Below are 12776 nucleotides of genomic sequence, written 5' to 3'. Positions count from 1 at the left end.
GGGAGTTTCGGTAGAGGAGGCATTTGTTATTGGCTGTCTCTGCACCTCAAGGATAACATTTCTGTCCTTTTGATTGGCCGCCTCACTGCTGCAAGATTCTAACCGTCTTATTTTGATGATGAATATGAAGGCATGCTAAGCCGCGCTGGAGCGAGTATCTCAGAGGCTGCGCGCCTTCCAGAGCCCAAGGACTTAACGGCTTCCTTCGCCACCTTCCTGCGCCAATCATCCCCCAAAAAAAGTTGTGATGCTTTTCTTCACCCAGTGCTTTGGGGCTGTGTTAGATCTCATTCACCTCCGCTTTCAGCACAGCAAGGCTAAACGAGTGTTCTCCGCTGCCGGGCAACTTGTCTGCGTTGTAAACCCCACGCACAACCTAAAGGTGAGTGGCTGGCTACCGTTTGATGTTCCCGTGGCTCGGGTTCAAGTCCTTCCTCGGCGGCGACGGGGGGGGGGGGGGGCAGGGAGTGGCGTCAGGGACCCTCCCACGGAGCCCGGGGCGCTCCAGGCAAAGGTCATCCCTCTGCTACACAGGACGGTGTTGGGCACCCGAGCCTGCGCTCGGCTCCTTCTCCCTCTCTGGGTGTGCGGATGCTCTCGAGACGGTGTGTGTTTCCCTGCCTGGCAGGGGCGACCGGAGTCAGCGTCTATTTCTTTTACCCCACGCTGTCAGCCTAGGAGTCGGAGGTGGGGGTGTGTGTGTGTGTCAGAAGTGAGGGTGTTGGAGGGAGCAGGGGGCGTCCCCCTCCCTCTCCCAAATATTTGTGGGCAAGTGTTTAGGAGAGAGGGTTTGAAAAGTTACCCACATTGCAGGCTGTCCCGTGTGCTGGAAAGGCAGACAGGCAAGCACACGGATTTCTGAAGCCCCTCTGGTTGCTCCTGAAGTAGCTGGGCTGGGGGGTCGCGAGACAGGACCCAACCTCCCCCTCCCCGCACCAGACAGGGGTCTGGGAGCTGAGGAGGGGGCGCTTTCTGCAAAGTGTGCTTTCCCTGTGCTCAGACTCAGCCTGGGGGGCGCGGGGCGGGGGTGTAGGCAGGAGTTAGTCTTCTTTGCTTCCTGGGAGCTGGATGCGCCTGGTGTATCGAGGACGGGAGCAGGCAGATTGTTCAAGTAGCATTGTAATGAACCCGGCTCGGAGCCGCCACTGCCGGGATCACCGCAGGCGCTGCGGCCCTCACATCTCTTCAGGTCAGCGCCCTTTAAGAGGACAGCCTCAACACGGGCTCGAGGGACCGCTCCACATCCCCCCCGCCAAGACGAGGGGGAAATGAACCGAGAGCCGCTAGGCTAGGGGAGGAGGGAAGATGGGCAGGCGGGGCGGTAGGGGGCGGTGCGAGGACGCAGCTGAACTCCCCCGCACCCCAGTGCGAAAGTCGCAGCCGCCTGGGCTCCGTCCCAGAATAAACGATGGACTCGTTTGGGAGTTGCTCTCATTATACCCGAGGCTGAGCGAAGTGGGGGAGGTCGGGGGGAGGGCATCTCTGCCGCTAAGCAAAGGAGCAGTCTCTGCGAGCACCGATCTGTCATTCTGACCGCTGCCTGGGGCAGGCCTTGGTGCTTGTTGCTCATCACTTTATAAACTCCTGCAGTCAGACTCTCTTCCGCTGGAGCCCTGCAGGCCAGTGCTAATGGGTACCTCCTCGCACCCCCGCCCCCAACAATTCCCGGAAGTCCCCAGGAGGGACAGCTGCCTGGCGCCCCTGGGGCCGTATGCCAAGGCCCGTCCTGGATGGAAGGGGGATGGACTACCTTGAGAGCACTATCGTGCTCCGGACCTAGAAGTGATTTTCTGCAGGATCCAAGCTGTGCTGAACACCATCTCAACTGCTCTGCCTCTCTCCTGCTCTCTCTCTCCCCCTCTCTCCCTCCACCCTCCCCTCTTCCCCTCATTCCCCTATTTCTTTTTCCCTTCATGGCTTACTTACTTCTATAAATGGGAATTCACCCCCAGTCATCCTCTGCAAAGTGAGTGCATGATGTACGTATTAAAATGTGACTCTGAATTCCATTTTATGACTACTTTGGGGACCGCCTTCAAACTCCCATTATTTTGTCACTTTACATTTTCTACTTCCCTGTGGCAAGAAATTCTGTTTATCCCTGCTTTGCATTTTAAAACCTTTACAAACTGTTTATGAGACTGAGCGTTTCCAAAGTTTCGATTTATATGGTTCGTTGGCTGCAGCTGATGATGGAGGGGGAACAGGGTGCTAAGATCTTGGTAGGGGATGGACTGAAAATCATCTGTGCTTGTTTCAGTGATGTCAGCCTGGATTTTGACAGGCAGTCCTGCTCCCCAAACCCAGGAGTCCAGAGTCAGGGTTGGAGACCTGAGGTCAGTGCTGACCAGCTCTGTGACCTTGAATGACTCAGTGTCTCTGAGCCTTCGCTTCTTCATCTTCAAAATGAGCCAATGAATCTCGAGCCTGCCTCCTCCATGGCTCTGTGAGGCTGTGAAGGGCTTTATTAATACTCCCCTCCACCCCCCAAATTACATTATTGCACATCATTTGTAGGGTTGCATTCAGAATTTCAAAAGTTGTCATTTAAAGCCTTCAGCCAAGTTAGAAACTATATAAGCAGTAATATAAAAATAGATGGCATGTGCTTTGAGAGGCTATTTTCCATGGCTCACTTTGTCACGTACATACTCATTTGACTTTTCATTTCCCATAAAAAGCCACTTAGAGATTTTGCTCAGATGAGTGTCCTCACAGATAAACAAATCAAACTGAGGGATGCTCATGTCACCAGGGGGTGCGACGGGACACGCAGCATTTACAGAGGCTGTGCCAGGATCAGCCCAGGACGCCTCTGTGACAGTCTCATCCATGCTCCAGGTGGCCCAGCAGGTAAGTTCTACCTGCTTCTCCAACCTAAGAGCTAACAGCTTGGAGCTTTTTTTGGAGCTTTTAAAGGCACAATTCTCTAGGAACACTGCTGCTCCATCCTGGATATTAAGAACTGCATAAAACCTCAAAAGAAAGTGCTCCTTCCAACCATTCCTTTCCACAGACAGGCCACGGAAATATGCCTGGGATGTAAAAAGCTGCAATCCATGTAGGAAGAAAAAGTCTTTTTTTAAAAGGAAAAAAAAAGTTGCGGCAATGTTAAACCAGATGGCTATTGATCTACGGCGCTTCCCCGCAACTTTGTATAACAGGCCGGTACGTGACGCAGTGACCAAGGACACAGAGACCGCAACCTTGCTTTCAAGTTTCTAGGTTGTGTGTTGCTTCCAAGAGGAACTGGGAAGCCTGCGTTTTTCTTTCTGGAAGCATTTTTGCACTTTGTCCTTTCCTGTGCTTTCCTGAGAATGCTAGCAGTACTTCGGGACCTGAGGCAAGTGCTGAGTTATAATAAAAAATCACTTACTGAGCAGAGAAAACTGTGTATTTACCATGCTTCTATAGGTCACCTTCATTCTCAATCTTATTATGGCGATTTACTCAGCAACCTGGGATTCCTTCAAGCAAGCTTGTTCTAGAAGCTTGCTTCTAAGTGGAAGGCAAAGGCCAACCCAGTTAAACCCATTACACTTCTTAAGCCCATTCTACTTAAAAGGGGTGTTCAGAGTTGCTGGCCTGAAATAAGAGGTTCTCCTGCTTCAAGAAGAATCCACTGCAGAGCCAGCTCCATGGACTGCAGATGGCACTCTGTGTTGCCCTGTGTCTGTCTGTCTCTGCCTGTAGAGGTGGCTCCTTGAAGGGATCAGGCCCCCCAGTTCTCCGTCCCAGACCGCAGAAAGTGACCGCCAAGGAGCTGGTGATCTTGCCTGGCGGCTGTCTGCTTCCTCGCTCATGGAGGTCACTGAAATGTGGCCCAGGGGCTGCAGGCTGGCACCAAGCAGGGCGCAGGCCCATGTCCTGATTTAGCACCACTTTCTCCCTCTTGCCCTTCGCTTGTTTCCAAACCAAGAAAGCCTTTCTCTCCTGGCTCCTCTCCCATCCACACTCGCTGCTTGGACAATGCCCTGCCCCAGGCAGCCCTCTCTGCTCCTGCCCGTCTCCAGCAGTGCCCTTTGAAGAGTGGACTGGCCAGTCTGTGCACCCCGGCCTCTCCAGGGAAGGGTCTGAAGTGGCCGCCGGAGCCCCTCTGGGGTCAGAGCTCAGCACTTCCCAAGCAGACTGGCGCTGAGCCGGGGCTGGCTAGGAGACTTCCTCCCTGTAACCACAGCGCTTGATAAACCAGGTTCTGAAACAAGTCTTGCAAAAGGCTTTCTGGCAAACTTCCAAAAGGCCCTAACCTCCCTACCGCTCCTGGGAGGCTATTCATGCCTCCATCCAGTGGGTCCAATTCCCAGAGCCCTTTTTGTTGTAACCTGTTAACCTTGAGTCTATAGACAGACACACACACACACACACACTCAGAGCCATGCGCACACACAGTGGGAGGGACATACAGGACAGTGTGGGCTTTAAGTGCCCATGTGTGCTAAGTTGTGTCCGACTCTTTTGTGACCCCACCAGGCTCCTCTGCCCATGGGATTCTCCAGACAAGAATACTGGATTGGGTTGTCATGCCCTCCTCCTGGGGATCTTTCCGACCCAGGGATCAAACCCAGATCTCTTATATCTCCTGCACTAGCATGTGGACCCTTTACCGCTGGCGCCGCCTGGGAAGCCTAGCAGACACTAAACCTAAAATTAGGGCATTTTAGTACCAGGACTGGCAGCATCCACCTGCCTCTCACTCTGAGACCAAGCCATATGGATGGATGTGTGCTGAGTGACGGTGGGGATGGGGTAGGGGCTGCATGGAGTTGGGGGAGGGGATCCTCAAGGGAGAACCAAGGCAAACCTCACCTCGAGTACCTCGACTGTTCAGGGGCTAACCTTTGGAAATCCGTTCCGGCCCCAGGGCTTTCACCAACTGACCCAGCACGGCAGGCAGCTGAAGCAAAGCTAAAGACCTGAATGTTGTTTTTAGAGATGTAAAGGCGGCCTTGGAGCGTTCAGCCTGAATGCCTAGTTTCCGGCAGTTAAGATGGTGTGGGTTTCTCAGCCCTTCCTGACACAGCCACCTCTGAGGGTCCCATCCCCCATCCCCTGGACATGTCAGCATCTTCCTTTGCTGTCCACAGTGGAGGCTCTATTAGCGCCTTAGATGGGGGTGGTAGGGAGCGGATGAGGGGATGGGGGAGACCAGAGGAGGAGGATGGGGGGGACTGAAGCTGGTCCCTGAGTCAGTCTCTGAGCTTCGGTCTAAAGGCTTCCTCCAGCCCCCTGGTTTCTGTGAATACTGTATGACGCTTGGCTCTGCAGGCACAGAGCAGTCATGCGGCTTTTCTGGTTAATGGTGATTGTAAATGAGGCTCCCGAGTCACATAACTGGAGGCTCCGGGCGGCCATTCGGGTAGCGGTGTGCTGTGATGGGGAGGGCAGGGGAGGCTGAAGCCGGTGTGGAGGTGAGGTGAGCCCACAACCTCGGCACTGCCTTTCTCTGGTAGCCCCCTGGAGCAAATTTTGTGGCCCTCCCTTCACCACCGTCCCTCAAGTGGCAGGGACTGTTTGGAAGCAAGGAGAAAACAGGGACTGAACGTTTTCTTTGAAATCCAGAGAGGTCAGAATTATTTGGATGGCTTCCCTGGGGTAAGGCAGAATATTTTTCTAGCAATTAACAATAAGAAAAAAAACAGTCTTGGTGTGGTATTTGACTCTTGGCAAAGTCACAGAGGATGCGATGGTTGGATGGCATCACCGATTCAATGGACATGATCTTGGGCAAAACTCCCAGAGATGGTGAGGGACTGGGAGGCCTGGCGTGCTGCAGTCCTTGGGGTCGCAAAGAGTTGGACACGACTTGGTGGCTGAGCAACAACAAAAAGGTCATCCTGGACTCAACCAGCTGTGCTCCCCAGAGGGGAAAGCTGGCCTTTTTAGATACAAGGTGTCACGTGGAAAGAGTCCCACCCCAGAGAATGGAGCCCCATCCTCCCATGGGGATCACCAGCTCAGAGAATGATGGGGAGAATGTCAGAACTGGGAGGCTGAATCTTCTTAGTCTACAGTCAAGGAAACTGAGGTGAGAGGGGGAAATGACTGGTATTTCCTACAGCTGCTGCAACAAATTACCACAAATGGGGAGGCACAAGATCAGAGAAATCAGGAGGCTGCAGGTCCAAAATCGAGGTGCCAGCAAGGCCAGGCTCCCTCCAGGGTTCCAGGGAAGAATCTGTCCCTTGCTCATCCGGCTTCTGAGGGTTCCCTGTGTTCCTTGGCTTGCGGCCTCATCTCTCCACCTCTGCCTCTGGGGTCACATGGCCTCCTTCTCACCTCTGTGTGTCCATATCATAAGGACTCAGGCGACTGTATTGAGGGCCTATCTGGATTGTCCCTACCTGGAAAATCCAGGATAAGTTTTCATTGCAAGATCCTTAATCACACTTTGAAAGCTTTAGTCCTTCAGTCATATCCAACTCTTTGCAGCCCCATGGACTGTAGCCTGCCTGGCTCCTCTGTCCATGGAATTCCCCAGGCAAGAATAGTGAAATGGGTTGCCATTCTGGGTCAAACCTGGGTCTCCTATATTGCAGGCAGATTCTTTGCCATCTGAGCCACAAGGCAAGGCTAATCACACCTTTGGTCATATAATATTCACTCTGTTGCTCTTTAAGGAAATTCAGAAGTTCCAGGCACTAAGATGTGAATATCTTTATTCAACCCACTACTTCCCTCTTGCAGACTTAATCTATTTTGTGACAGAATTGGAACCGGAAGTTAGGTTGCCAAAAGTCAGACCTAGATCCCCAGCTGCCCCAGGCTGCCTTCCAGTTAGTTCAAACTAAACACCCCTTGCTTGAGTGCATGCTGTGGGAGCAGGAAATTGCAGGGACCCCCTTCCTGCACCCCATCAGCCCTAGCGCAGCCAGTGTGACCCCATGGGCCACACCGTACACCCTGTCGTCTCCCCTTTATCAGACCCACATTTCCTTAGCAAATCAGGCCCTCTTCATCACCGCATGGAGTGCTAAGTCAATTCATTTGTGTTCAACTCTCTGCAACCCCAAGGACTGCAGCCCACCAGGCTCCTCTGTCCCTAAGATTCCCCGGGCAAGAATACTGGAGTGGATTGCCATTCCCTTCCCCAGGAGATCTTCCCGACCCAGGGATCAAACCCACATCTCATTAGGTTTCCTGCATCAGCAGGCAGGTTCTTTACCAATAGCACCAACTGGGAAGCCCTCTTTATCACCATCCTTCTTTATTCCCCTATCATTTCCATAAATTTTCTTTCCTGTTTCAAATTCTTTTAAAAAGAATATAATCTATGTGGATGTCTGCACATCATATTTTAAAAATCAAATGATAAAGAGACACACTGTCAGAAGCATAGAGCATTAGATCTTGCCCTTGGCACACAGTTTGTAAATCCACCAGATCAATGGGGGGGGGGGGGGGGGAGGGCGGGAAGCAGTGGGTGGAGGGAAAACACACAGGCTTTGGGGCAGAAAGAGCTGAGCTCAAATCCAGACTGTTCCATTGGCTGACGGGTGACTTTGAACAAATGACTTCGCCTCTCAGAGGCTTCATTTCCTTCTCTATAAAAAGCAGGAAAGAACGCCCACCTTCGATGGGGCTGCAAGGAGTAAATGAGCTCACAGAAGGAAAACGTCTGCCATGGAGGAGAGAGTTGGTAAATAGCAGCCGTTATTGTCAACACGGGTCATTACGATAAAAGCTAAAAGCCGCTCCTCGGAAGCTGGAGTCAGTCTCCCCACCACTCCACCTTCTGTTTTCCTCCACCTCCCCTCCCTTCCTTCGGGCCTCAGGGCCTGCTGTTCCTTAGTACTTGTGAATTGCCCTTGGCCTTCAAGAGAGTTTTGGATAGAACAATTTCTTGCCTTACGTAAAAGTCAGGTTTGTCCTTATTGCCTAACTTCAAAGAAAACCCTGAGCCTTGCTTGAGTTCCGAGCCTGGAAGTGCAGTGGGCGAGAGGCTGGACTGGGGGAGGAAGGGCGTGCCAGGTGGGACAGGGGCTGGCATGTGTGCCCTGGTGCCCAGCATCCGCAGAGCCAGGAGCCCTGCCACAGGTTCCCTCTCCTCGCGCTGGAGAAGATCCTCATGACTTATGCGTGCTTTCTTTTCATTAGCGGCAGCCGAGTAAACACAAGGGCCAGCGGGTCTGTGAAGGACATCTGATGGGGTGAGGGTGTGAGGCTGAGTGACACCATTGAGAGATGCAACAGGGCGGGAGAGGTAAGCGGGCAAAACCTGCAGGCTCCCTGGGAAACTGGACACTCATTTTCTCTCTGCCTGCAGTTCATTCTGCCTTGAGGAAGCCCCTTCCCTCTGAGCTAGGTGGGATGGTTGATGCTTAACGGAAGCTTGGTGTTCTTACTGAGTTGCTAAGTCATGTCGGGCACTTTGAGGTCCTGTGGACTTGTAGCCCGCCAGGCTCCTCTGTCCATGGGATTCTCCAGGCAAGGATACTGGAGTGGGTTGTCATTTCCTCTTCCAGGGGATCTTCCTGACCCAGGGATGGAAACTGAGTCTCCTGCATTGGCAGGCTGAGCCACCAGCCACCATGGAGCCACCACTGGCAAGCTGAGTTACCACTGAGCCACCTGTAGCCCCTGAAATCTAGGGAGAGAGAGGCTCTGGCCTTTCTAAGCCAGGAAAGAATTTCCTGGATCCTATCATCAGGCAAGTCTATAAAAAGCACCAAGAAAGGCCACAGGGCTGGGCTCTTCCTTACTCCCCCTGAGTTCTACTCTACACACACACACACAGAGTCCATGGCGATTCTGAGATGCCAACCTTTTTGGACCCTGAGTGGTTTCTGAATAGCAGTGCAAGATCAGAGAGTGTAAAGCCCAGTGGACGGGGTCCCCAGCACCACCGCAGAGGAGAGAATGGATCTTTCTTCCCCATCCAAACTGTCACTGACCTCCAGCCTCAGGAAAGAGGTAAAAGGAGAGATGGGAGAGAAAAGAGGAACATTCTAGCTGAGGCCATGGAGTACAGGCTTTGGACTCAGACCTAGCTGGGCTTGGATCCAGTGATGTCAGTTCCCCTGAGTAACCGCTTTGACCTCCCAGAACCCGCATTTCCTCAACTATTAACATGCTTATCATGAAGGTGACATATAATGTAGATAAACTGCTTAGTACAGCACCCAGTGCCTTGGACATACTCCATAAATGGTAGCTGTCATCACTAGTAAGTGGAGCTCCTTAGAGATGTTCCTGGTGCACAAAATGTACCAAGATTCTTCTGCCCAGCTTGGACAAGTGATCAAACTTCTCAGACTGGATGTTGGGGGAAAGAGAGGGGAGGGTCAGCAGTAAAAGGACCTGTCTGTTGACTGACCAAGATTTTGAAGCATAGTAGGTTCAAGGTCGGGCTTCCCAGGTGGCTCAGGGGTGAAGAATCCGCCTGCCAATGCAGGAGACATGCTTTGACCCCTGGGTCGGGAAGATCCCCGGGAGGAGGGCATGGCAACCCACTCCAGTATTTTTGCCTGGAGAAGTCCATGGACAGAGGAGCCTGGCAGGCTACAATCCATGGAGTCGAAGAGAGTCAGACATGACTTAGCAACTAAACAACAATGGGTTCAAGCTCAGGGAACCAGAGTCCAGGTCCTGGTTCAAACAGATGAGACCCAAAGGGGTGATGTCCAGGGTCACAACCAAGGCAGGGCAGGGCCCACTGCTCTGTCTATGCTACCACACTGCTGGGGTCTGGGGCATTGGATAAAGATGCTGCCTCTCTAATGTGAGCCACACATGCGGGGCATCTTCCCAGGGGGTCCTTGTCCTTAGGACCTTGGCAAGGTAACAACTAGCCAGGTAAACGTGGGGCATTGAAAGGGCAATGTTCCTCTCATCTCTACTGCTGGCACAAATACATAGCAAAGGACTGGGATGACGCTGGAAGTGAAATCACACAAGCCACAAAGCCATAACCCCAGACTTTCAGATAGCAGGGTGGGTCAAGTTCTGCTACAAAAGGCAACGTTTTCATCTTGACCTGGGACTCAGGATGAAAGCACCATCAGAAACCAATCTGTGATCAGCCCAATGTTTTTAGCAGATGAATAGAGTCCCTGTGGATCATTTAAAATTGTGGTCTAACTGGAAATGTCAGTTTTACTTGCAAGCCTCTGTATCTCTTAATCATTTCTCGGTCCTTTAATGTATTTTTAATCACGAACCTATGATTAGGAGGGAGCTGTGTGCTGCAGGGCTGTCTCCAGGCAGTACCAGGAACTCCAGCTGGAAGAGACTGGACTGTGGAAGGGGCAGGGCCCCCAGGACAAAACTGGAGTGTCCTCTATGGAGGGGAAAGGCCACTGCAGACCATTTTGGGGAGGGTGAGCATGGCATTAGGAAGGCTCCACAGAGACTGAACCAAATCCGGATCGATATAAGATTTTACAAAAGATGGGCCAGCTAGTCTAGCCATCTGCCCAGCTTTATAGCCAGACGCCATGGTCCCTCAGATCTAATTCCTACGACTTCGCCAAGGATGTGCCAGGAAGTCCAAGGCAGAAAGCCACTCAGAACCTCGCGTTCCCTTTCTATAAATTACAGGTATATTGTGACTTAGGCTAAGCTGGCTACATATCCTGAAACCCACAGGCTGTGCTTTTCTGCTGTCCCAGTTATGCACACAATAATAACAATAATGATCAGAACAACCACAAAATAGCTACCATTTATGGAAGGCATGCTATGTCCAGGAACTGTGTTAAATGCTATGCATTTAATTCTCCCTAGGAAGTAGTGTATTATTATCATTCCATCAAAGCAGAGGAAAGAAAAAAAGCTTGCTCAATGATACACAACTCTGTGCAGTGAAACCATTTAAAATTAAAATCCTGTGCTTGGGGGCTTCCCTGGTGGTTCAGTGGTAAAGAATCCGCCTGCCAAGACAGGAGGCTCGGGTTTGATCCCTGATCAGGGAAGATCCGACATGCCATGGAACAACTAAGCCTGTGCACCACAACTATTGAGCCTGTGCTCTAGAGGCTGGGCGCCACAACTCGTGCACCCATGTGCTGCAGCTACTGAAGCTGAAGAGGCCCAGGGCCCGTGCTCTGCAGCAAGAGAAGCCACCGCAATGAGAAGCCCTCGCACGTCAACTAGAGAGTAGCCCCCACTCACTGCAACTGGAGAAAAGCCTGCACAACGAAGACCCAGCTCAGTCAAAAATAAATGCAATTATTAAAAGAAGAAATCCTTTTTAAAAAATCCTGTGCTTTAAAAAATTTCTTCGTATGTCATCCCTCAGCATTCCTATTTCACAACAAACAACCGGCCATAAGACTAATGTTGAGTGTATTATATTTCATTTAAAAATATTGAGCTGAGATCCTGGCTCATTCACTCTGTAGGTACATACATGAAACACACACAGATGCCCCAGCTCTTGGGGGACGATCCCGGGAGGCTTGCTCTAGGATTCCCTGGGCTGCCCCATGGGATGGACCCTGTGGCCAATGGCAGCGACTTTATCTCTTCCTCCTGCCTCCTGGAATCTCTTCCCAAAAAAACCACCTTATGAAGTCCTTCTCTCAGGCTCTTCTTTGGGAACCCAAGTTAAAACTACATATGTGTAGTAGTGTTAGTCGCTCAGTCGTGTCCAGCTCTTTGTGACCCCATGGACTGTAGCCTGCCAGGGTGCTCTGTCCATGGGATTCTCCAGCCAAGAATACTGCAGTGGGTTGCCATTCCCTTCTCGAGAGGATCTTCCCCACCCTGGGAAGATCAAACCTGGGTCTCTGGCATTACAGGCAGATTCTCTGTCTGAGCCACAGGGAAGTCCATGTATGTGTATATGTTTCCTAATTAACATATTTATTGAGCATTTCCTAAGTGCCAAGTGCCATGCTAAGTGATTTACCTAAACTGCCTTTTAAAAAATTCTCAGAACAATGCTGGCAGTCTATCTCCAAATCACATGGGGGGAAGCTGATGTACAGAGACATTAAGTAACTTGTCCAGGGGTGCATCCAATGAGTGGTAGAGTTTAATTGGTGCTTTTATCCTCTGTGTTAAGCTGTCTCTCCCGCTCCATCATAGACCACCTGCTTGGAAACTTCTTCAAAGAGGCTAGCCTTCCAAATCAGGCTTGATAACAACTATGACTTTGGGGGACTTCCCTGGTGGTCCAGTGGTTAAGAATCTGCCTTCCAATGCAGGAGATGCAGGTTCAATCCCTGGTCAGGAAACTAAGATCCCACATGCTGAGGAACAACTAAGCCCCAACACCTTCAACTACTGAAGCCCGAGCACCACAGCTAGAGAGTCCATGCGCTGCCTCAGAAGATTCCGCATGACGCAGTGAAGATGGAGCTCACTGCAGCTAAGACTCCACGCAGCCAAATAAATAATACATCTACACATATTTTTTAAGATTACGATTTGCATAAAATACTTGAAGGAAACCTTGCCAACAACTTTACCTAAGTGCTCAATTCAAAATTATCTGCAGAAAAGGAAGTTCGTGTCCCATGATCATTTTTGTCAAATGGATCACACGACTGGAAGAGGACAGTGTCTGAAACTAGTGGGCATGCTCAGTGGCCCAGTCTTGTCGGACACTTTCTGACCCTACGGACTGTTTTATATTAGGTCAGACAAATCAGGATAGCAATTTGAGTCTCACAAAATAACGACTATGCTTTCTTTGTGGTGTGTGCGTTTGTGTGCTCAGTCACTAAGTCGTGTCTGACTCTGCAATCCCATAGACTGTAGCCCGCCAGGCTCCTCTGTCCGTGGGATTTTCCAGAGAAAAATGTGGCAAGAGTACTGGAATTGATTGCCATTTC

At 51.2% G+C, this 12776-nt stretch overlaps 1 protein-coding gene across 1 annotated transcript in view; it reads left to right on the top strand.

Moving 5' to 3' along the window:
• Positions 1 to 247: 247 nt before the first annotated feature.
• The window catches only part of SIAH3 (siah E3 ubiquitin protein ligase family member 3), a 70193-nt gene continuing 57664 nt past the window's right edge, over positions 248 to 12776 (top strand). Inside the window, exon 1 of the mRNA XM_068984756.1 lies at positions 248 to 382. Within this exon, the coding sequence (XP_068840857.1) occupies positions 248 to 382 (135 nt within the window). The remainder of the gene's footprint in view (positions 383 to 12776) is intronic.

The sequence above is a fragment of the Capricornis sumatraensis genome, chromosome 12 (assembly GCF_032405125.1).
Source record: "Capricornis sumatraensis isolate serow.1 chromosome 12, serow.2, whole genome shotgun sequence".
In the NCBI taxonomy this organism is placed as follows: Eukaryota; Metazoa; Chordata; class Mammalia; order Artiodactyla; family Bovidae; genus Capricornis; species Capricornis sumatraensis.
The sequence above is the reverse complement of the archived record's forward strand: the minus strand, read 5'-3'. Positions and strand labels throughout refer to the sequence as shown.